Here is a 25,577-nt window from a genome sequence, read left to right as displayed (position 1 = left end):
CAACTTGGATACAGGCATCTGAAATGACATGTATTTTTATTTGAAACTTGTGAGCTACACAGCCAAACATTAACGGCAGGTCTGTTGGCCCAACAGCAGTGCGATTTGCCACAGCGATAAAATTCACTATTCTAAGCTGAGCAGAATTTTGCATGGTAAGACTCTTCTCAATAACGCACAAGTGGCGGAAGGCTTGAGATGCTTCCACTCATGAGGTACTTTGTGCTGGAAAAGGAGCACTTAGGATGGGATGTAGTAGCATTGCTACTTGTTGCCTTGTGCGATGGATCGTCAGTTTCTCCCAATCTTAGCTCATGCAGCTAAAAAAGGGACTTCTCTGGAGGGCCTAGAGCCCACAAACCACAGCTGTTTCTGAGCTAGCTCAGTCAGTAGAGCACGATACAGTGGTACCTCGGTTTATGAACACAATTGGTTCCGGAAGTCTGTTCATAAACTGAAGCGTTCATAAACTGAAGTGAACTTTCCCATTGAAAGTAATGGAAAGTGGATTAATCTGTTCCAGACGGTCTGCGGAGTACTTAAACTGAAGCGTTCATAAACTGAAGCAAACTTTCCCATTGAAAGTAATGGAAAGTGGATTGATCTGTTCCAGACGGGTCCGCGGAGTACTCAACCTGAAGCATACTTAACCCGAAGCATTAGGGAGCTGGGTATGTTTAGCCTGGAGAAGAGAAGGTTAAGGGGTGATATGATAGCCATGTTCAAATATATAAAAGGATGTCATATAGAGGAGGGTGAAAGGTTGTTTTCTGCTGCTCCAGAGAAGCGGGCACGGAGCAATGGATTCAAACTACAAGAAAGAAGATTCCACCTAAACATTAGGAAGAACTTCCTGACAGTAAGAGCTGTTCAACAGTGGAATTTCCTGCCAAGAAGTGTGGTGGAGTCTCCTTCTTTGGAGGTCTTTAAGCAGAGGCTTGTCAGCCATATGTCAAGAATGCTTTGATGGTGTTTCCTGTTTGGCAGGGGGTTGGACTGGATGGCCCTTGTGGTCTCTTCCAACTCTATGATTCTATGATTCATGGGTGTAATTGGTTCCGGAAGTCTGTTCATAAACTGAAGCAAACTTTCCCATTGAAAGTAATGGAAAGTGAATTAATCCGTTCCAGATGGGTCTGCGGCGTTCGTAAACCGAAAATTCGTAAACCGAGGTGTTCATAAACCGAGGTTCCACTGTATTCTTAATCTCAGGGTCATGGGTTTGAGCTCCACACTGGACAAAAGATTCCTGCATTGCAAGGATGTTGGTGCGTTTCACATCTAAAACAGCAAGTCCTCCCAATTTCTTATAAACCAGTTTTAGGGCATGTCCCTGCCACAGCTGTGCATGCCCAAGCCCCATATTTTCAATGGGCGAGTTAAACATGCACGCAAGTCTCTTCCAGTGCAATTTCAAAGTACTTGAATTAAGTTTACATGGATTTCACCTTAATTCCTAGTTTTTTCAACGACTATCCTATGGATGCCACAAATCACTTTTGTGGATATCTATAGGTTAAAACGCCATGCAATTCTCCCACCTTAAAAAAAGATACTAATCAGGTACCGGTAACAAACTTTACAGCAATCCCCCAGCTTTATATGAATGCCGAAATATATATTGCCTCGGCTCGCTCCCATAACCTGTGGTTTGCATCTAGATGTGACATGATAGACATGCAATATCTGGAACCAGAGAATTTTTTGTTGCAGGGAAGAGTACAATGGACATAGCAACACTTGTTCCAGGTAAACATGAGTAACAGTGCACTATAGATTCTTCTGCACATCATTTCACAATTTAATTAATTCCATTTGGGACAACAGGATTGGATGGGGCTGATAGGAATTGCTGGAGAACCACAGATTAGCCACCCCTGCATTTATACACAAGGTTTATACAATTACATAATGTTTATAAGTCTGCAGTCAGGCAGTTAAGCCCACAGATTGTCACGGACTTCAGACACTTCTCTGGGCTGCAATCCTACACCCATTTACCTGGGAGCAAACTCCATTAAACACAATGGGACTTAATTTTGAGTAGATGTGTACAGAATTGCAGTGTAGGATAAGGCATGCAATCCTAGGGGCACTAATATGAAAAGTAAGTTCAGCTGAAATCAATAGGATTTCATTCTATTCCCAGCAAATGCACTTAGGACTTCAATATAAAGAAGTAAAATACTTTAATCATCAAAAAGGTTGAGGTGTTCGGCTATTACATAATACTGCCCAGATTTAATTTAGGCTTTGATTTAACCCCATGGCCGGAGGTGAACTGCCATTCTTTTTGATGTTTAATTCAAAAGCTTTTGGCTCCAGAGCTCACAAAATCAAAAGAAAGGGCACAATATTGATGTGGTAAATATATAATGCAAACATGTGACACTGATCCATTGACTTGCTGCTGATTTACTTGTAGTACAGTATACACTTTCCAGGGAAAGATACTGCACAGCAGTAAATTCAGCTGAGCTACAGGATGCTCTGAGACTAAAGGGGTTGACTATAAGTGAGTAGCTACAGATGCATTTTGCTGAACTACGAGAAAGGGGGAAAAGGCACTCCGGGGATGGGATTGTTTGTGCTCTGGTGTGACAGTGGACAAGCAGAGAATAACCAAGATGCCACTGTCTGTTTGCATTAAAGCTGCCTGAACACTGACATCTCACTTTTTTCCAACACTCTCCCAGTTTCCAACTACTGACGAGAGTAGATTGCATCTTTGCAGCAACTGGGATTACTGAAGGCATTATATCCGGTTTACTCATGCGGAAGAATGCAGTGATGTATTCTGAAGCGGTACAACCTATGTCCCTTCTCCCTAAGTTAAGAACTCATTGCAAATATAAAACCAACATAACAGGCAAAGGGGTAGGTAAGATTCATTCTCCTTGATGTGTTGGGCTTTTTTATTTTATTTGCAGGGAGTTTCTTCTTCTTCATTTATTTAAACAATGTCTATACTGCTTAACTACAACAACCTCTGAGCGGTTTACAAGGATACAATACAAAAAGTAAAAATCAGTTAAAACTATAAAATAAAACTTCAGTTTAAAATGCCTGCTGGAAAGGAAGTCTTCACAGTAGGGGCTGGAAGTTCAGCAGGTAGGGGGCCTGTCTGATCGCAAATGGAAAGGAGCTCCATAAAAACTGGGCCCACAATATTAAATGCATGGTTCCTGGTATCTACGAGCTGTGCATCTGAGCCACGGGGGACCGCTAGCAGTGACTCCCCCAAAGATCCCAGTGATTGGGCATGGATATAAGGGATCGGGCGGTCCCTGGGGTTATCATGGACCCAAGTCGTTAAGGGACTTGTAAATTAATACAAGGACCTTGAATCTGGCTTGGAAGTGTATGGGCAGCCAGTACAAACTTTTGAGGAACGGTTATGGGCTGGTGATAGACTTTCCCCATCAAAAGTCTAGTCACAGCCTTTTGCGCCACTTCCAGACCAGGCCCAAGGATAACCCCAAATAGAACACATTGCAATAACTGAGTACTGAGGTTCTAAGATGGGGCAGAATTCAAGAGTGGTATCTCCCACCGCAGCATTCTTGTTTTGCTTGCAAACCCAGTCTAAGATCCCAGCCCCTTAGGGGTATGGTCTGTGATTTGGTCCATGAAAAGCTCTAAAAAAGACCCAGTCATATTGCATAACCTTTTAAGTGCGAAGATATCTGGTATCAACAGCACCACCATCCGGGTGGATAGAAACAACTTGCTACACATTTGGTGACTGGATCGACGGGGAAAAAGTTGCTTTCATTCATTGCCGCAGATGCGGTGCACCTCGACAAAAGAAGAATATGCTTATGAGCCATCAGCACAATCCGCAGCCAGTTCTACAGGAAACCACGGTAGAGCTATAAAGGCTGGCTGAAGAGACTAGTTAATTTCACACCAGCATTTAGTTCTGCTCATTCCGGATCTCTCACTGCGTCCTCGCTCATTAAGGCTGTGTCTCTTTACGTAGATCTGTCGGTTGAGCTTTTACAAAGTTTATGGAGGGGGAAGGAGATGAGAATTTAAGAAGTGCCCAGAAGAACAAAATGCCAAGGGATCCTCAACTGCTCTGCAGTCTTAGTTTCAGCCGTTCGGACAGAGGAAGGGGGCTATCAGCCCAGGCGGCAGTCTCACTTGCCTGAAGAGGAGGAGAGGTTTGACAAAGCTTAGATTCTGAGAGTTTCAGAGAATTGTGAATGTGTGCAATAGGAAGCTCTTCCACTGGCAAATTAATGGCAGGCCCTTTAAGAGATTTATCTCCTGGCACAACCTCAGACACCAAATCATGGCTGCTCCTTTTGTCCCTACACTTGTCCTTCAGCTGAACCACGCGAGCCTTCCGTCGCCACTTAGGGCTTCTGTGGCCCTTCTTTCTACCTTTCACATTTTCACCATCACTGTCTTCACTGGAGGAAATCTTTTGGCACACGCTCTTCTTCAGCGAGCTTTTATGAGTGGGCTTCCCCCTCACCCGACAGCTATCTAAGACTTCCGTTGACTTGCGAGACAATATTGGTGACTTGTTTCCCAAGCAAGTTGGTTTTCGTGGACTAGTGAGGTTATCTGACGCCCGGGCTGGGTTTTCATAGTTTTTGAGCAAGTTTGGCAAGCCAAGTCCCTGCAGATATTTTCCTGGCGATATACTTTCAACTTCCTGAGCACTGTCATTTAGCTGAGTTGAAGGAGATGGAGCTTTCCCCTCAAGGCTAGATGTAACATTGATTTCTTCTACCGTTTGCAAAGAGTTTAACAGAGACATATCTGAAATGCTGTGAGAAGCCTCCAAAGCAGAAGGCTTCAGAATTGCCTGCTCTTCTGAAGATAAATCATTTTGACCTTTATGAAGGTCAGTTTTGGAGACAGAGCACTCCTTACTCCTTGGTAGATTTGGATCATATTGCACAGAATTCAAAGACGGGGTAATGATTTCAGTTGTTTTGCAGTGTAGTGAAGAGTGTTGATTTGGTAAATTACTACTCGCATCTGACTCAGATTCTGAACAAGCAATATTAACCCGCTTTGGAGAAATGCTGAAGGATGTTCCTTCCCAGTCTATGTCGCTCAACTGCAGATGGGCAATTTGGGAAGACGCACACAAGTTTTCAGGTTGCGAGCTCAGAGAACCGCCAGGAATGCAATTATACTCTGTATTTTGCAAAGTAGTCACGAGCAAGGTAGATGGTGGCTTTTGACTTGGCGTGACTGCAGTAGGAAAATGTGCAGTTACAGGTAGGCCCTGAAATTTAGAGCCCTTTTCTGGAACTGTTTGAAAACCAGAAACAGTTGTAAATGGGGGCTTAGGATCTTTGCCGGGAAAGGTTTCCTCACCAGATCGCATGTTCAGCCGAGAAAGAAGATCTGCAATTTCACTGTCCCCAGCCAAGCATTCTCTCTCTTTAGGTTTATTCTTCTTACCTAAAATAACCAGACAAAACAAAGTCACCTTGTAAAAAGAAGGCTTTGTTCCTTGTGATGAAGTTAACAGAAGCAATCTGTGATTTAAAGGGCAGTTAAGCAAGGGCTGGGGAAGTGACTGAGAATCTGCTTACATTATAATGCTTGGCTGACTAAGATGCATACCTCTCGGGAGGATAATGGGCAATTTCACAAAACGAAATGAGCACGGTGTCCATTTAATCAACAGCAAAACCCGAAGCTTCAGATTTACCTTTGTTCCTTCCCTTGCATATTTCCAACTTCTCCATATGGTACCGGGCAACCACTTCTGGATACGCAGCCTCAAATAGTGATGCCTCTTCTGTTGTTATTAAAAAGGGTTCTGCAGGCTGGTCGTCTGCTGTAGCGTAATGATCTGGAGCAATGAATCCAAAGCATGGAAACAAAATACTATCAAATACAAATGGGCAGGTTCAGAGCTGCAGAAAAGATAACTCTTATTTAGGCACTGTGCAATCCAAGGGAGAGCAGTGGCAAATGACCTGTCATTTCCTAAGCCCTGTGGCTTTTTTTTTTTTTAATTTTTAGGAGGGGGGGGGATTGTTTCCAGGTTTTTTTTTTCCTGGTCTCCAACACAACCCTATTTGGAGATGTTGTGAGTTCAACCTGGAGCCTTCTGCAAGCCGAGCTGAGGCTCTGCAACTGAGCAATGGCTGCCACAAGAAAGAAAGAAAGTCAGGATTTGATGTGTGTCACTCTACTTGTCTGAACAGCACACAAAGATAAAAAAATTCAATTTTGGCTTACTCACACTATTCATTTATTCAATTTCTATCCTGCCCTTCCTCCCAAGAGTCCCAGGGTGGCAAGCACGTATATTAATTATTTGTGTGTATGTTTTAAAAATAAATCTAAAAACATTCTCCCAACCAGTGATCACTAGACACACAAGGCCATTCTGTCTTTTATTTTTAACATTCCAATACTGCTAAAGTTAGTTTCTTATCACATCATCCCGGTCTTCTTTCCTTCAAGGTGGCAAGGAAACTTTTCATTAAACCAGTGTTTAAAGCGGCATTGTATGATAAGCCCAAAGAACGCAGAAACAAACAGCACCAACCTGGCTTTTGCCACTCTATTTCAAAGCAAGGAATCCCATTTTTAGTCCGGGTCTTGATTATCCTGTAAAACAAAGATAAAAATGAGGGGGAATTAAAATATAGGAATCCCTGTGGATCCACATGTGTGGGTGAACAGGAACAGAATTGGCTGGGTTGCCTAGATTCAAAACGCAGGGCTTGCGCAAGAGAGCCCCAGTAGCAGAGCATGAAACTCACAAAAGTTAAGCGGCAGTATAGCGTTAGGAATATAGTTTGTTAGACTTTTCTTATCCCGTTCCAACTACACACAGCCTCTTCCTAACCCTCTTGCAATTAGCAGACTGCACAATGTTAAGTAAGTTTAAAATGCTTTACAGTGGTACCTCTAGTTGTGGACTTAATCCATTTCGGGGTGCCATTCGCACCCTGAAAAGTCCACAACTAGAGCGCCTCTTCTGCGCATGTACGCGGCGCGATCGAGCGCTTCTGCGCGCGAAACACGCAGATGGCTTCTGCGCGTGCATGAAGTAAACACTTCCGGGTTTGCCGTGTTCGTAAGCTGAAAGTTTGTAACAAGAGTAGAATGCAACACGAGGTATGACTGTACTTACAGATTCAAGGTCTCAGTCATGCATTGTGCCATGCAGCAGCAACAATAATAAAAGAAAATACTCTTTGGTAGAAAATACAGAATATAATTCCAAACATGTGCTGTAACCTTGTGAGCAAAGTCACACATGTCCATCTCATTACATGATGTGGAGGGAGAGAGGAAGACAGACAGACAGAGAAAGAAAGAAAGACAGAGAGAGAGAGAGAGAGAGAGAGAGAGAGAGAGAGAGAGAGAGAGAAAGAAAGAAGTCAAAAAGAAAGAAAGGAAAGAAGGAAAGAAAGAAAATAGAAAGGCTTTACTTCCTCTTGGGGCGTGACCTAGCTGAGTGTATTTGTGGCCCTTTACTCCTTGCTAGTTATATTCGGCTGCAATATTCCACAAAAAGCAAAAACATAAACCATTTTAAAATAAAAGCGTGCAAACAGAAAAATGCCCAGGTACGGTAATTAAAAGTTTGCATGAAATTCAGAATTTAAGTTACTAAAAAAGGGGGGGGGTTTCAATCTTCTGTGAATCCAGTGCTTATTTAAGAAAAGAACAGAAAACACTGACTATTCTTTAGGAAATATGAGAATGGCATTAAAAGAAATAAAAATTTAAAAAACCCACCACATATGGGGCTAATCTCCCACAACAATTCCGCCATTTATGTGGGGGTTACGTTCTGGGGATTTTACACTACATCAGAAATACAGTACTGATTTAAACTTTGTATAAATATAATGTATAAAAAACCCATATATTTTCCACTTCCATGAGGCTATCAGGAATACAGATTTTTTCCCACAGCAAGATATGAAAAGAAACGGGGTGAGAATTCCTCCAACTACCAAATAAACTTACCGTCGTGCCTGCAGTTGCTGTGGGTCAAAATGGCCAGACTTCCTTCTGTTCATGTCATAGTATGTGAGGAGGATGCACAATTTCTCACAAGCGTAATGCTTGGACCAGTCCATTTTCTCAAAAGCAAATTTCTGTAAGTGTGAGAAAAGCTTTAAACATATGTCCTCCAAAACTGGTGCTACCGTATTATTGGCGAAAACCTTTTCAGGTGCCGTGTATGAAACAGTTCACTTGCCATTAGCACACGAGTCTGTTTTTGGAGGGTCAGTGCATTTCACTTTCAAATGTCACAACCAGTACGTTTCCGAGCACAATTCAAAGTGTTGGTACTAACCTTTAAAGCCCTAAATGGCCTCGGCCCAGTATTCCTGAAGGAACGTCTCCACCCCCATCGTTCTGCCCAGGCACTGAGGTCCAGCTCCGAGGGCCTTCTGGCGGTTCCCTCACTGTGAGAAATGAAGCTACAGGGAACCAGGCAGAGGGCCTTGTCGATAGTGGCGACTGCCCTGTGGAACACCCTCCCATCAGATGTCAAGGGAAATAAGCAACTATCTGACTTTTAGAAGACATCTGAAGGCTGCCCTGTTTAGGGAAGTTTTTAATGTCTGATGTTTTATTGTGTTTTTTATATTCTGTTGGGAGCCACCCAGAGTGGCTGGGGAAACTATTATTATTATTATTACCAAAAGCCCACCATTATCCTGAAAGAAAGTCCTGAGCACAAGAGCATGCTCCAGTGCACTGTGCTTGTGATTTCCATCAACTGCCTCCAACAATGGAGGTAGAATATGGCCCTTGTGGCCATTGATAGCCTGTTCCTCCATGAAACTGTTGAAAGTCACCCAGAGTACTTCATTTTCTTAAACTGCTTAAGTTTCTCCTTAATTTGAGTGCTCAGATGAAGACACAATTAACCGACATTGCAATAATTCCTACTATTTTTTGGTGCTTACTTTCCGTACTTTTTCTATTTATATGAAGATTCCTCTAACCAACTACACACCATTACTAGCTGGGCTAAATGCTAATGTATACAATCAGTTTAACCATCAAAACCTACTATCTGTACCTGAAAGGACAATAAATTTGGCCTCCGGCACCCATTTAACTTCATCGGTTTATCTTTGCTGATTAGGTACTCTTGGATAACCTAGGTAGGGGAAAAAAGAACAAGTGAAAAGGAGAAGGTTTCTGGATAAGAAGATTCTAGGAAGCATTCATTTTCAAATTTTCAAATCGGGTCTAATTACCTCAGGAAATGGAAATCCTTTGCATGCTTTAGCTTTCCTGTGAATAAAAATGCACACATTAGGACATGGGTAGGCAAACTAAGGCCTGGGGGCCAGAACTGGCCCAATCGCCTTCTAAATCCGGCCTGCGGACGGTCTGGGAATCAGTGTGTTTTTACATGAGTAGAATGCATCCTTTTATTTAAAATGCAGCTCTTTCCATTTTGGGGCTAACAAAGCACAGGCCATAGTTGTTGCATACATAAATAACCTTTTCTGACACAGGGGAATCTCACTCTGGTTATCCCCAACAAAAAAGGACTCTAAGCCTAATTTATTGTAAATTAAATCAAACGTAACAGAACAAAGAAAACATGGCCTCTCTCTCTGTCTTTCTTTCTTGGAGAGAGAGCTGCAAAAGCAAAAGCAATACAGAGCGGAAACAGCGTATCTCGATTTCCTCTCACAAGACTACAATAATCAGCGCTGGAATGTAAATAGACATGTGACATGTAACCATCCCACACAACTGTAGCGGGGGGGGGGGGGGGAATGGAATTCTCAACATGAGTCACACCACTGAGTGTATGTTTGCGGCCTCCTGCCATAGGAGACAACTCCCGGGGCCCTCCCAAAGTTGATGGGCATTGCCAATCAATTTGTGCACGTGCGCCACAACTTGTGACCGATTACGCGGGGCAGGACATTCCTAACCCCCCCCCCCAACGAATTTTATTCAAGTTGGCACCCTTGCTTCCTGCTAAAGCACTGGAAAGTTCCAAAACAGAGCTCTGCACATGTGCAGAACCCACCTGTGTGACTGCACAGGTGAGACACCCCCCCCCCCAGAGAACTGGCATCCTTTTCCTGAAGCAATTCAGGGAAAGGCACATCGAAGCACACCTACTTTTTAATGCCATTCTCCACTGCGCTGACTTGCCGGTCTTGCTTGGAGGAGTGCCAGTCACAAGGGCAGCAGAATTCCGCATCGTGGGGTTCACAGCACGCCACACTGCCACAGAGACGGCATCCAGAGCGCTCATGATCTTTATAAGCTCCTGCAAGGAAAAGGTGACTGCGGCTGTAATGGAGATTTAATAGAATTGCATCAACAGAGAAGATGCGGGAGAAAAAAAGTTAACCCAAGGAAGGACCCACGAAAGGGAGGAGGAAGGTCCATGGGAATTTATGGAATTCTCTTTGTGTTTCGGGTGCTTGGTGACTGTTTGTAAATTTATAAAAAAGAAAAGAAAATGGAAGGGAGAGTGCAGGCTAAAAATGCTTCCTAAAGTGTGTCCCATAAAGTTCTGAATGAAGCCTTTCTGTAGGCTTCATTCTTTCTGTAAACTGCTTTGAGGGGTTTTTCTTACAATCAAGGGTATATACATTTTATGAAAAAAAAACAAAATAACAAAACAAAACAAAAATAAAATGTCAGGTACTGTATAGGGGTTTGTTTGGTTGCTGTGCTGGCTTGGCTTAGCTTGTTGTTCAAACCCAAACTCATGGTTTATTAGCTCTATCCAGGCAAACCACAAGGTGTAACCAAGGTCTGTTCTACCGTTTGCAGCTTGTGGAAGAGTTAAACGACAAGCCCAGGTTTGGACAACACGCTAAACAAAACCATGGCTTTTCCTCCTGGCACCACAACAGCAGAACGACCAGGAAGAAGCTAAGTTTCCCCGAACCCCTCTCTTGATAGCCTGCATGCTCACACTAAACTATGGTTTGGTTTAGCATGTAACGCGAATCAGACCTTTTGAGTTATCCATGGGGAGAGAAAGCAGGATATAGATTATTATTACAATAATAACCAACAACATGCCACTTGTGCTACACAAAGTTCCTTTGGGGAGAGGCTTATAATTTTCTGTAGAGAGAAAAGGATTTGGTTATCACTCACTTTTCACAGATTGGCGCTGGCTCAATCCAGTCTCCTTTTAAGAAACTTTTTAATGCTACTGCACACCTGTTTAAGGGGAGGCCTCTGTGCACTGCACTTCTAAAGTCACAGGCCGACTCACCTGGATGACGACACACAGCGCAATGAATCACCTTGTTTACTGCCAGGGCTGGGATGTCATCATCTTGGAAGTGGTCTTTCCAGTGCGCAAATCTAAAATAATTGTTAAAGGATAAGAGTAGCTCAGAGCACTTAAGGTGAGGCACACAATCACCATTGTTCGTAATATCTGCAGCTTACGTGTTAAGGCAATGCATATCCTACAAATATGCCATTGAATTTCAGCTATTAGAATTTGCATCTCTGAGGCTTCAGTTGTGACACCTAGATTATTCCAAACCAATTGGAACTTGTCCACTGTCCTTAAAGAGTACAATCTGAAGCTACATTTTTTATCCTATGGGTGGTGGTGGTGGGGGAGAATATGCCCTGTTCCTTTGCCTTGCTGTACTGTGGTCCATGGATTGCAGCAAAATACAGGTAAGGTTTTGCCCAGTATCCTCTCTGTGTAATGGGCTGATGGGGAAAAAAGCTGTCCCATGAGCCCTTGCTGAAGAGGGGTGGGGAACACTATATAAGGCTGCTTCCCCTGGAGCTCACAGCCATTTTGCTTTGAGAGCATCCTGCCCACCCATCCTTGGGTTAGAGCCTTCACTGAGCAATTTTGGGTCACTGGTTGACAAAACCGGAAAGGATTCCCCCCCCCTCAAATCGACATAGTATTGAGGGGGGGCCCTGAAGGGAGGATTGACCGCAGCAAACCCAAGCGTGGGTTCGGTATCTGCCTGCTTGGAATCTGCACCCGGGTCTCCCAGCGAGGCCTTGCTTGCTTGGCTTGTACCACGGCAAGGAGCCACACTGGCAGACTCCTGACGTACAGGTTTGGAGCGATCCAAACCTAGCAGATCCATTCCATCATCATGGAGCTTGTGGAATGATGAAATGACCCTGGGACCGAATGCCATGCCAACCCTTGCCCTCCCTGTTTCTGTCAATATGACCTGATTTTATCCCATCGCCGTTGTACAGTCTGGTTATTTTGCTGCTCTCATGGGTCACATAATGCACCTGCCTGGACAAACAACAATGCTAAACATGTAGAACATTTGCTCAGAGGCACCTGCTGCTGAAGCAAGTAGGTCTATTCCAGTATGTCGGGAGATCAACCTAGAAACTGCTGTGAACTCTGGTGACAAAGACTGATGTATAAATGCATACACTAATTGAAATCCGTGGGCTAGTTCACTGATTTCAATAAGTCTGCTTGAAGTATGACTAATGTTGGATGTCATCCATAGCAGGGAAATGTATCTGAAAACTCATACAGGGTTTATAGGATGCTAATTTTCACTAAGCAACTCAGCATTAGGCCTGTATGACGCACATTGATCACACAGATATACAGCTGGCAATTTGTAAATTCTAGCCTACAAGACAAGATAAAATATACCTTTGCAGTAAGCTCTCTCCCCTCACAGTCTTGATCAACTTTAAAGCCTGTTCTTTTCCAACTCCAGGAACTCCCTTTAAGAGACAAGAGAACATCACACACGTTGATGTAGCAATTTACAGCAGCATTTTGAGCATTGCGGTGCGAATACAAAACTTTTCCCGCAGTATCTTTCATACAAACTGTTAAATCATCAACGCGGCAGGTGGTTGAAATGACCGTGATGGTCAAAACAACAAATGAATGAATGAAAAAAAATGCCTGGACACATTTTTTTAAATGCAATGGGCGGCTTTGACATTTATCCGCGGCAGCAGCCAAAATGTGGTCAACCTGAAAAGAAGTGACTAACATTCACTTTGACCTGTAGCAAATTATGAGTGAAGCTCCTCTGCCTGGTTGGGATGTTGTAAAGTTGGAGCAGATGACCCCCAATGTCCCTTTCCAACTCTCCGATGCTACTCAAAGTTAAAATGGGGAGGGGGGGTGGAAGGTCAAATGTGAAACAAATAATAAAGAGAATCAAAAGGGAAACATCCTCTCACAAAAAGCACAGATTACTAGAGAGATACATTGCTCACAAACAGTGCAATCAGTTACAGCCTGACAGGGTCAGGGAAGGTGACTATTATAAGAATGTGCAAAGTATTATTATAAGCAAAGGCTTATTTTTTTTGTTTTGCTTTTGTAAAATCAATACATTAAAGGATGCTCCCTCCCTCCCTCAATCTCTCTTTCAAACATGTGGCAGATGGAAGAGCTTTGAATTGCTTTACCCAACTTTCTGGAAGAAACAGATTTAAAAGCTTCACAAATCAGATTAAGGCACGCCCAGGATCTTGCAGTAAAACATGGGTTTGCTGCTGGAAAACCCCAAAAAACAGATTGACTGAAATGGAAGGAAGGGCAAGTAGCTGGCTGGATGAAGAGGACTTGAAAGCTGGCAGCAAAACACTGGAAGATTTTGTTCAGACAGCTGCATCACCTGCAGCAGGGTTGCGGGAGTCAAAGGAGATACAAATGTTTGCAGCAGGAGTATGCCTGCATTGAAATAGCAGCATTGCAAAAACTTTCACACAGTATGGCTCATTTAGATCTCTAGATAGAATTACCAGTAGTTTGTGCTTTGACTGTATGTACATGACCGAAGCAGAGTAGTTTGACTGTGATTATTGCTGTTTTAAAGCTGTCAGAGAGCAATGGAAAATTAAAATATGTGTGTGGCCAGGAAGAACCATTAGGGAATTGTAGAATGGGGTGCAATTCACACAGTGTAACTTATTTGTTCAGCTGGGTATACGCTCAGTCACTTTCCTGCTTTATAAATTCTTTGTCCAGCAAGCATATACTCACTCCCATTCAATGCTGGCCTGATTCACAATTGAGAGCTGAGCCCTTTTAGCCCCACTAAAGACAGCAAAAGTTACACAGTCCAAAGAACTGCTTGTGTCAAAGGAACAAACAGGTAATTTTGTTCAGAATCCAAATGTACATGCCCTGGCTTCAAATGTTAAGCCTTATATGCCACCAAAACAGTCTCACTCGGGAGGTTTCGAACTCTCCTTCCTTGGAGGTTTTTAAACATAGTTTTGGATGGCTATCTGCCATGGATGCTTTAGCTGAGATTCTTGCATTGCAGGGGGCTGGACTAAATGACCCTTGAAGGTCCTTTCTAGCATTACAATTCTATGTTTCTATGAAAATATCCTTATTGACCAGCACTCGTCTGTTGGCTGGATCAAGAGTCCCCATGAATGTCTCTTGGGATACCCCAGCTGGAGGAAGTGGAGGGGGAAAGTTTCTCGTGGATTCCCCCTTCTGCCTACAGCCCACTGAGAAGCTGCCCCAGAGGGCAGGAGGTCTCCACAAAAGAGCGTGGGAGATGATATGGTGGACTGCAGGTTGAATCAGAGAAAATCACCTTCCTTCCTCTCTCCAGCAAGAGGCTCCAATGCATCTCGGTCTGTTCCATGAATGGAAGGAGTCGTTTTATTCACAAAAGGGACACTTCAGAACCCAACCCTATTTCCCCACCTTTAAGAACAAAAGATGGGTTGGGAATCTCATTTCTCAACACTACGCACACATTTACTTGGATGCTAGTCACAAGTATTTCAGCAGAGCCTAAGAGCGTAGGATCAGGGCCTTGGAAAAGCATGGGGGAAGGGAAATAAATCTGTTAGGAAGCACTGACTAGGAACTAGCATAAGAAGACAGTTGACATAAAGCAATCTGTACTGTAACTGAAGAATCTGGTCAATGTCATGTCCAGGGAAGGTTACGAGCTAATGCAAAAAGATCAGCTGTTCACTCCAGAATGTCAACATTTTTTTGTTTTGTTTTGTTACCTTAGGAAGATAATCACAACCGAGTAGAACTCCTAATCCAATCAGTGATTCTCTGTTGCAGCCCAGTGTCTCCTCAATAGCTAATATTGAATAGCAGTCGATGTGCGGGTCCTGTAAAAGAACACAGTCAGATGGCGACACCCTCTGGCATTGGGAACAGGCGAACTAATGCCAGTGTACGGAAAAGAAGCAAAGATCATTAGTGTCAAAGCAGTGATTCTTCAACATCAACTTCACTGGACTGGTCATGTTGTGCGGATGCCTGATTATCGTCTTCCAAAGCAACTACTCTAAAATGGAAAGTGTAATGCCAGTAGACAACAAAAGAGGTTTAAAGATGCTCTCAAGGCAAATCTTTAAAAATGTAGCATAAAGACTGACAACTGGGAATCATTGGCCTGTGAGCGCTCCAATTGGAGAACAGCCTTCACCAAACGTGTCATGGGACTCTGAAGAAACATGAACTCAGGACGAAAGGGAGAAATGAACTAAGAGGAAGGCACGTTTGGTAAACCCTCACCGTGATCAACTCCCGCCCGGAAACCTATGTCCCCACTGTGGAAGGATGTGTGGATCCAGAATTGGCCTCCGCAGTCATGGACACACTGTTACAACAATCATAAAAAACAACCTTACTCGCCTATGAGTGATTGCCGAAGGGGAAAGATCACAAAGTAGGAAGAACATAGTTTCTTCAATGAGCACTTAGAAACATTCCTGCTAATACCAGCAGAAAGAAACATTCCTCCAATGGCTCCGAGAACCTCCAAGCAGAAGGATGAATTGGCAAACTATGGTTTGCTGAGAGCCAGGGTGGGGTGGAAATCACAGCATATCAGAGGAGGGAGTTGCAGTAACTAAGACTTCTCAAGGATTGTTGAAGTTAGTGCACTGCTCTCTGACTTAACACATCAAAGACTAAATGATATATAGAAAGGCAGAATCGCATGCCCCTTGAATTCCACGATGGAAGAAAAGTGGGATATAAAGTGGGAAATAAATAATGTATATAAATAAACCTATTTAAGAGAGAAACCACAGCAGGATAACTGCTAAGAGTACCAACTATAAAATATATTTATTTGCATTTATTTCCTCGCTGCAGGGTCACCATCGCCATGTGCAAAAGGTGGCAATGAAAGAAGGGCTTTCTCAGTGGTGGCTCACCAATTATAGAACTCTTTCCTCAGAGAATTTTGCCGACACAGTCAGCCTTTAGGCGTCCAGCAAAAAGCATTATTGTTTACCCAGGCTTTGGATCTTATTTTAATCAGACTATGGAATGATTCTGGTCCGGTTTGGTTTTCGTCTTTTAGCTTATTTACAAAAAGAAGCTCTTTGAAACAAAGCCCCAATAAAGTACCTTCATGTTCATGGTAAAGTTCCGGTAAACTGTTTGAGCACCGTAGAGGAAGGCATCACCATCGTTGGTGATGCAGGCATCCACGTAGCCGTTCAAGTTCAGATAAGCACATGTGGCTTCTGCTTCACCCGCTGCCTGAACCCAAGGAACCCCTAAGCACTCCAACATTTCGAGGCACTAAGGAAGCAAAAATCCCAAGAGAAGATGCAGTTAGACCTCAAGCAGGAATTCGGTGCTTTGCAAAATGATGCATGCTTCCATCAAATGGTAAAGAGAATCGCCACAAACTTCAGAACCAACTTTTCCCCTGTGCTCTGCTCCATAAACACTTCATTGAGGTGCAGATCGCTGCTCTGCAATAATTCATAAGTTCTTTAAAGGAGACACGCCATATGAAAGCATAGAGCTATAAAATCAGAGAACATCCTCTCATGTCATTAAATCAATAGGAGGTGAAGCTCATAAATGATAGACAAGAGTCAGAACAAACCCTAAATCTTACAAACACGTGCCTGGAGCCATAAAATTGACATGCAACGTTGAAACAATGCCTTCCCAAAAAATAAAACGAAAAATGCTTCACGGTCAATTAAGCATAATTATTCTGCAGTTCACAAACATTAACAAACCAAACTAGACTTGGTCAAATACAATATATTATTTTATATAAAATTATTATTTAATAAATACATTTATTATAAATACATTTATGCCTGTGATTATATAAAGGTAATGGCCCCTTTATATACCCCGAACACTGTACCCCGGGGTGCACAGTACCCCAACACTGAAATTCAGCCACCCATGGACACTTGCCTCTTTCAGTAGAGATTTAAAATGAGATCTCCCTGTTCTTGCCCTCCTGGGTTTGCTGGATGGGCCAAAGCGAGCTTCTGTCCTCTTTCGCATTGTGCCTTCTTTCAGCTCTGGGGGCTCTCCCTCCATGACAAACACCAAATGGATTCCCATTAGCGTTAACAGAGAGACTCGAAAATAAAGATTCCTGCAATAGCAAGAGAGTTGAGCCACTTTTGTGGGATCGCTTCCCTTCTGACGTACATCCTGCACCAGCCTCATGTGCTGTTTACTTATTGGTCAAGACCTGCCAGGGCTTTGTCTGAGTTGATGTCTTGCCTCCTGCTGCCTCACTCTTCCCTACTGCTAACAAAGTTTACTATTGGATAGTTTTGTGGTTTTCTTTTGAGATTTTTTAAGATCGTTCGTGCTTGCTTTTAATTGTGGGTGTTTTTTGTAGTTCACCCTGGACCCATTTGGTGAAGGGTAGGATATGAGCATTAGAAACACTTATGGATTGAAAGTTGGCCAAATATTTGTTAAGACTGATAAATTATATTTAGCTTTTTTAAAACAAACAAACCATGATGTACATTACGCATGCAAGATCAACAGTCACTACCTCTGTGTCCACTTTTTATGTTGACTATCAAACACACTCAAACAGGTGAAGCAAACACTACATATGGAAATGTGAAACTTCATTGGAAATTGTGGGCTGGGAAAGGAGGCACGCAGCAAGAATTTGAGAGCCGTATTTGGAGTTCACTGGAGAAGAGGCTTCTGAGAGTGATCCACCCTTGACTATACTTCGTTTACTCATCACCAATGGTCAGGACAGTCATGGATTCTCTGCATGATAAAAATAATTTCACCAGTAACGAAGGATGGATCGAGATACACCCAAGAAGTGCGTCAGTTAAACGTGCTGTAAATTCATACAGGGAAATCCGGTAGGGAAAGATGGGCCTCCATAGCACCACCTGGTGTCACAGTGTTATATTGCATATAAACTGTTTTTTATCTTAACCAATCTGGCCGAGTCCAAGATCATCCTGTCTACCTTGCTAGGTAGCAATGAAGATAAGCAAATAAATATGGAATTGGTTACATTCACTGTTTTCTCCTTTAGCTTTGCTCAAGAACTGGGTGAGGAGAGGGGAGAACAGGGAAATAAACTTCCTTCCAAATTCTAGAAAAATACTTAAGCTATTCCTTAGATTTGGGAAAGCAAAGAGTGTAATAGATAATCTGTATGCCGCTGACAATAATGTAAGACAGCAGCATTGTACATACCTAAGGTGAGGTTTTCTGACTATCCCAACCATCTTTTTAACTGTTTGTGCTTCACACACCCAGAGACTTAAATCAACAGCCAGGGTCTTTCCTTTAAGGCTGCTGAGGGGGACGTGTTCTTTTACAGGTTCCAAGATCTGCCACAGGCTGGTCACTCCCATCGTCACAAATATTCTGGCAGTACGAGGACATCAGCTGCAGAGATCAACATGAAATATAATTGAGGTCTCTTGTGATCAAATTTAAATTACAATAAAGAAGGCTTTTTAAGGAAATAAAAATTATAAAGCTGCAATCCTAAACATATTTGCATGAGAGTCAGCCCCATGGAACGCAATGAGCACACAGAATTCTTATCGATTGACTGATTGCATTTGTATCGGACCTTTTTCTCGAAGGGGCTCAAGGCAGCATACAAAGTTCTCCTCCTCACTCAATGCCCACAACAACCCTTTGAACCCTGGCCCAAGGTCATGGCTAAGTGGGGATTTGATCCCTGGTCCTTGTCCAAAACTCTAACCACTACCCCACACTACCTCTCTCACATGTACAGGATTGTGCCAAAGTACATTGATAAAACACATTTTGCTACGGTGGGAAAATCCCTATTCTGTTCAGTACCAATGATTCAAATAGCATTGGATGATAAAAAATAACAAACACCAAACAAGCAAACTTCTGAAACAACAATGGGACATTAGCTCCGCCCAAGGCATGAAGGAGAACAGCAACAACAACAACTGGGAATAGACATAATATTTTACAAGAAAGAAACATCACGGACAGAATAATGGCCACACACAGGAAGAACAAGGATATAGTTTTAATGCTTCACCTGTAGATTTATACATCATTTAATGGGTCATTACTAATTGAATTTGTTAATACTGCAGTTGTTGTATAAGGGATTGCTATTTTGACTGGAGGTAATCGAAATTAACAAGATTTTTGAATGCAGAAATGAAGTAAATAATCAAACCATCAATTCTAGCACGCGTGGGGGGGTGTGGCACTTAAATTACCTAAATTACCTAAATTGGTATCTGAATGATTGGTATTAGTATTATAATTTGGTGTTTTTCTAATGAGGCTATTATTGGATTATTGCAATTGAAAATTAATAAAAATTATTATATTAAAAAAATTATCAGCATTCTTTTAGCAATCTCCATTTACAGCCCCTTTAAACTCTTGGCATCACCTCCCTTCAATCTCTGAGCTGCTTTTCTTAAACAGAGCTTCTTGCTCTATATCATCCTTTCTTTTGTATTACACATTTGTCACCCAGCCCATTCTAAATGTAGTATAATAAACTTTAAAGCATAACTTGTGAAATCAATCTGAATTGGCTTTCACCAACTGATTTTACAGCACAACCCTATGCATGCTTACTTAGAAGTAAGTCCCACTATATTCAGGGATATGTAAAAGATTGCAGCCTTCATCTGTTCCTGACTCTTCCTTGCAATAGTCCCTTTCTATTCCTGATTTCCCTTTCTGGCACTTTCCCGTTTTCTTTCACCTTTTGCCTTTGATGATGGCCATTTCCCCTTGTTATTTTTCTCACTTCACCCTTTCCCACCCTCTTATAGCAGCCTATTTATTAGTAGCCTAATTTAGGGCTCTCTTTTTCCTCTGCCTTGCTCTAAACTTCTCTGCAGTTACTCTTCTGCAAATTAAATTGTGTGGCTATTCTTCTGCACTGTGCCAGAGATAATATAGTTAAAAACAAGAGAACCTATGCATGTCACACAAAACCCTTGCATGTACGCTATGTGAAAGGATGAAAATTTAGTATCCCACCTCTTCCCTCCCTCCCAACCTCTCTTCCTTCCCCCACCACCCAAACCTTATACTGTCTACAACATTAGTCTCTCACATTGAATAGAACTGACCTGTAGAAATGACTTTATGATATGGAAACAGAGACGATGTATGCACTTTTGTAATCCAAGAAAATCGTTAATACTGTATATATATTTTAAGTTAACACAGCTTTGTATTTACGCACAGGATCTTAAGAGTCAAGGGGATGGGAAGAAACTAACTGAAATTCTATATGGGACCACGAAGTTAAGCCCCCCCCCCTGAGTTCAATCAAACTTATTCTCAAGCGAAGTCTGTGTGTATAGGACTGCAGCCTGAGACTGCAAGCAACCTTATTAGGCAAACAGTCTGAATGATTACTTCTTATATTACAGCTTCGCAGACAAAACTCTCACACACAATTAGCATCCTGTTGAGACTAGCTACAGTATGTCAGAAGATGGTTAGAACGGTGGGTCTGGCAAGCTCTTTGCTTTTCAAGAAATTGCTGCTTTTGAGAAACTTTTGATTACCATGAGATGAATTGAGTACTGTGACAAACTGTACAGAGAGAGATCTCATAAAACAGGATAAAGCATAGCTCAGTAATCCTTACAGCACCCTGAGTCGGGCAAGTGGAAGATGAGACGCATCCATCTCTTAGAGGCAAGGTGTGGGGAATCTTTGGAACCTCCAGATGCATCTGAACTACAACTCCCATCAGCCCCAGGAGGCAGGGGCGAATGAAGGTGTTGTGACACCCGGGGCGGGGCATCGCTACGTAGGGCGCATGTGCAGTGTCACTATGTTCGACGCATACGTCCTATGTAGCGGCACCACACATGCGCTGTACATAGCGGTTTGCCAGTGCTGCTACTCCAGCGCCGTATGGATGGTGCCAGTATCCTCTGCTTGAGGCTGTAGCAGCAACGGAGGGATCCCACCGCTGTCCGTACGGTGCTGGAGCACAGCCACCGGCAAACCGCTATGATAGCCAGTGTGGTGTAGTGGTTAACAGCGGTAGACTCGTAATCTGGTGAACCAGGTTCGCGTCTCCGCTCCTCCACATGCAGCTGCTGGGTGACCTTGGGCTAGTCACACTTCTTTGAACTCTCTCAGCCTCGTTCACCTCACAGAGTGTTTGTTGTGGGGGAGGAAGGGAAAGGAGAATGTTAGCCGCTTTGAGACTCCTTCGGGTAGTGATAAAGTGGGATATCAAATCCAAACTCTTCTTCTAAGTACAGCACATGTGTGGCATCGTTACGTACAGCGCATGTGTGTGACGCTGCACATGCGCTGTATATAGCAGTTTGCCACCACACACGGCGGCACGAGACCTCATGGGGTGCCTTCTTGTCGCTCCCTAGACGTGGCACCCGGGGCACCCCCCTGCCCCCCCGTTGCGACGCCACTGCCAGCAAGCATGGCCAATGGCCAGGGATGGTGGGAGTTGTAGTTCAGCAACATCTGGAGGGCCAAGTGTTTCCCACAGCTGCCTTAAAACCACACCATGGAAGTTTGTGGCTGAGCTGAATCTTGAACTGGGAGCCTCCAGCTCATTCCCTAAACTGTTATGTCCAGAGGTTCCCGATTGTGGTAGCTGTGTTGGTCAAAAAGCAATACAGTTAAGATGTGTAGGTGTTCAAATGAAAACTTTCCCATTTGCCAGGCTTTTGGGCTTCACAGGATATTGTCACAAATCAGCACGGCATTACCTTGCCAAGCCTACAAATCAGGAGCGGCCAACGCTTCAAATGTTGTGAACTACAACTCCCATCATCCCTCACTATTGGCACTGCTGGCTTTGGGTGATGGGAGATGTAGTCCATGTGTTTTGTTGTGTGAATAAACCACATTTTGATGCATGTGCGTAAAACACATAATATGAGAAATCATCCTAAACATTAAATACAATCTTGCAAGCAAGCCTTACTGGTATTGGGGGGAGGGCTTACCTCCCAGGGTCTAAGCATGAGGCCAACTTTTGGTACACTGAAACAACTGAAATTTGGTGGATAAGGAATTCACTAGAACACCTTTGACCAAAAATAAAAATAGAAGCAGTGCCATCTAATGGATGCAAATGTGTACAGCATTAGAGCTACAGAAAAGCACCCGTTGCTGAAGCATAGGAATTGACTGGCATCCCTTTTGCATGGCCTGCTGGGGTGCTTTTGGGGTGCTATGCTTTTAGACCAGCCTGCTCATGATTCAACCGTGTGTATTGACTTCCCAAAGTAAGTGCCAATACCAATCCTTGTGGGAATCAACTTTCTACCTGCATAACAGTGTGAGGCTGCATCAATAGGAGTATAGCATCTAGATCAAGGGAAGTAATAGTACCACTGTATTCTGCTCTGGTCAGACCTCACCTGGAGTACTGTGTCCAGTTCTGGGCACCGCAGTTCAAGAAGGATACTGACAAGCTGGAACGTGTCCAGAAGAGGGCAACCAAAATGGTCAAAGGCCTGGAAATGATGCCTTATGAGGAACGCCTTAGGGAGCTGGGTATGTTTAGCCTGGAGAAGAGAAGGTTAAGGGGTGATATGATAGCCATGTTCAAATATATAAAAGGATGTCATATAGAGGAGGGAGAAAGGTTGTTTTCTGCTGCTCCAGAGAAGCGGACACAGAGCAATGGATTCAAACTACAAGAAAGAAGACTCCACCTAAACATTAGGAAGAACTTCCTGACAGTAAGAGCTGTTCGGCAGTGGAATTTGCTACCGAGGAGTGTGGTGGAGTCTCCTTCTTTGGAGGTCTTTAAGCAGAGGCTTGACAGGCATATGTCAAGAATGCTTTGATGGTGTTTTCTCCTTGGCAGGGGGTTGGACTGGATGGCCCTTGTGGTCTCTTCCAACTCTATGATTCTACTTCTCATTATTCATTTGGAGAACTATCAGTTTATTCCTATTCTTTGCTTCCTGCAACTTTAACTATTAAATTTGTTTTTATTAACAGATTTTCATTGTTAACATAGGTACATACATCTGTTTTCAGTTCACAGAGTCCTTTCAACCTGACCAAGCTGCGATTCCCAAGAGGATCTCTCCTCTTATTCCTTGACTGCTTACTCAAGAGTTTTCAGTGTGGCCATGACAAGTTCTACTCAGTGGTCTTGGCCAGAACCCTTAACTGGACAAAGAGATTGACTTGGCAACTTTCATATTCTCTCTTTCTCTAGAGCCCCACCTCACAAACAGTAAACCATAGGCTTAAGGAGGAACCCTAAGATGACATCTAGAGCAGCCCCCCACCGTATAACAATAATATCAGGGCCTAGCCCTTCTTAAAAGAAAACAACAACGATACCCACATCAATGTAAAGAGCGATACTGCATAGAGCAGGGAGTCAACTCCATTTAGTTTTCATTGGAGAATCCCAGTTGGAAATACTGTGTAAAATGCGAGTGTGGAGACTGCAATTTTGAGGATCCATAATTGGCAGCATAATCCTACGATATGCCTTTCACTTGCAAGCACACGAAAGCTCATACCAATGACAAACTTAGTTGGTCTCTAAGGTGCTACTGGAAGGATTTTTTTAAATATTTTGTTTCGACTACGGCAGACCAACACGGCTACCTACCTGTAACTATTACTCCCAAGTAAGTGCACATTGGGTCACAGCCCAGTAGTGCGATCCAAAAAACGCCGTTTCCCTGCTGCACCTGCCAAGAGAGTGTAACATTTGAGAATCACACAATTGTAGAGTTGGAAGGGGTCCCCAGGGTCATCTAGTCCGACCCCTTGCAGTGCAGGGCTCTTTGTGTGCCATTGGTGAAGCAGACTCGGTCCGACCGAATCTGTGGGCGCTGCGGACCCATCTGGGTCCCTCGGACGACACGGCGGCGTCAGCGTCGCGAGCCCTTCCGCGCCGAGGCGAATAACGGCATCCAAGCGCCGACGTTCGTAATTCCGCGGGCGCCAAGCGCGCGTGCGCGAAATCCTGACGTAAACGGGAGGGAGGGGCCAGAACGCCGGAATCGGACGGCCTGCCGCTGAGGGGAAGGACGCGGTATGCCTAACATTTCTGGTTCGCAGTTGAAGATCGGTGGTGGGTGGGCGAAACCCGTGCCAAGAAAGCGATGTCTGGACGCCCTCGAGTGGTTTGGGTGATATCACAGGGGCTCTATCTCTACCATCTCCTTCTCTTATAATTTCTATTTCTATCTCTATCGTCGTCACGTTATGCCAGTTCCCCGTACATGGCACCTTTCGGATGGGAGCCGGAAGCGACCACAGGAAGGAAGAGCGACACTTACCCTCTTTTCTCTCTCCTTGCCAGAACTGCGCGCGCGCCCTAAGGCCACGGGACGAGGGGCTTTGCCGTTGGGAGAGGCCAAAAAAAGAAAAGAAAAAAGCGTAAAGACGCGCGTCGTCCTCGCTTGCGCAGCGCGGGGCGGCTGCTGATTGGATGGCGCGGGGAGGAGACTCGCCGTTCTCGCGCCCCGGGGCGTCGTGCGCAGGCGCGAAGACTTTCAACGGTTTCCCGCTGAAGCGCCAGCTGTGTGGTTTCGCTTTCTGTTATTGAGGTGAGTGGCGAAGAAGGAAAAGAGGGAATTAGGTCGCCTGCTTTCTTTAATTTTTGTGAGTTTCAAGAGGCAAGTTCTTCTTCTTCTTCTTCTTCTTCTTCTTCTTCTTCTTCTTCTTCTTCTTCTTCTTCTTCTTCTTCTTCTTCTTCTTCTTCTTCTTCTTCTTCTTCTATTAGTGAAATTCATTGGACTCATTTTCTTGCCGCTAAGCGTCTTTACCAGGCATCCCCAAACTTCGGCCCTCCAGATGCTTTCGACTACAATTCCCATCATCCCTGACCACTGGTCCTGTTAGCTAGGGATCATGGGAGTTGTAGGCCAAAACATCTGGAGGGCCACAGTTTGGGGATGCCTGGTCTTTACAAAAACAACCCTCTCAACGTTCAGTTAAAAGCAAGGCGAGGGGTTGTGGGGGGGGGGGAAAGAGACATTAAAAAGAATGTCTTTAATAACACAGGGAGCTCGATCTTGAGCAAGTGGCTCCCAAGTATTTTCAGGGCAGACTAGAAGGAGGGCATAGCTATAACTACGGAAGCGGCTTCCGAAAGAGGCTGTGATGGCTACCAGCTGGGATGCTTTTAAAAAGAGGGGTAAAGGTACCCGAGACTATTCTGTACAGTCACAGGCGACTCTGGGGTTGTGGTGCTCATCTCGCTTTACTGGCTGAGGGATCCGGTGTACAGCTTTTGGGTCATGTGGCCAGCATGACTAAGCCGCTTCTGGCGAACCAGAGTAGTGCACGGAAACGCTGTTTACTTTCCCGCCAGAGCAGTACCTATTTATCTACTTGCACTTTGATGTACTGCTCGGTTGGCAGGAGAAAAAGA

The 25,577-nt window shown here is 43.8% G+C and overlaps 2 protein-coding genes across 7 annotated transcripts in view; one reads left to right on the top strand and one right to left on the bottom strand.

Annotated features, from left to right (window-relative positions):
- Positions 1-24,614, bottom strand: GEN1 (GEN1 Holliday junction 5' flap endonuclease). 3 transcript variants are annotated; one of them, XM_035110035.2, is made up of 15 exons: positions 24,481-24,614; positions 23,805-23,886; positions 18,410-18,604; positions 17,135-17,321; positions 16,319-16,495; positions 14,956-15,066; positions 12,608-12,681; positions 11,219-11,310; positions 10,102-10,252; positions 9,216-9,252; positions 9,035-9,115; positions 7,966-8,096; positions 6,530-6,591; positions 5,681-5,824; positions 1-5,427 (listed from the first exon to the last, which is right to left on the bottom strand). In XM_035110035.2, the coding sequence occupies exons 3-15, from the start codon at positions 18,568-18,570 to the stop codon at positions 4,073-4,075; spliced, it is 2,763 nt and encodes a 920-aa protein (XP_034965926.2). In that variant the 5' UTR covers positions 18,571-18,604; positions 23,805-23,886; positions 24,481-24,614; the 3' UTR covers positions 1-4,072. The 3 variants fall into 3 exon arrangements, with proteins under 3 accessions (XP_034965926.2, XP_060128411.1, XP_034965927.2); XM_060272428.1 differs by lacking the exon at positions 24,481-24,614 and adding an exon at positions 22,588-22,734 and having other exon boundaries at positions 23,805-24,221; XM_035110036.2 differs by lacking the exon at positions 24,481-24,614 and having other exon boundaries at positions 23,805-24,221.
- Positions 24,598-25,577, top strand: part of SMC6 (structural maintenance of chromosomes 6) — a 39,532-nt gene continuing 38,552 nt past the window's right edge. For 2 of the 4 annotated variants that reach the window (XM_035110032.2, XM_035110029.2), the window contains exon 1: positions 24,598-24,750. The gene's annotated coding sequence lies outside the window, so the exon portion shown is untranslated. Of the gene's footprint in view, positions 24,820-25,577 lie in introns of all 4 variants that reach the window. The other 2 variants (XM_035110033.2, XM_035110034.2) reach the window with 2 other exon arrangements.

Source organism: Zootoca vivipara, chromosome 3 (assembly GCF_963506605.1).
Source record: "Zootoca vivipara chromosome 3, rZooViv1.1, whole genome shotgun sequence".
Classification (NCBI taxonomy): Eukaryota; Metazoa; Chordata; class Lepidosauria; order Squamata; family Lacertidae; genus Zootoca; species Zootoca vivipara.
The sequence above is the reverse complement of the archived record's forward strand: the minus strand, read 5'-3'. Positions and strand labels throughout refer to the sequence as shown.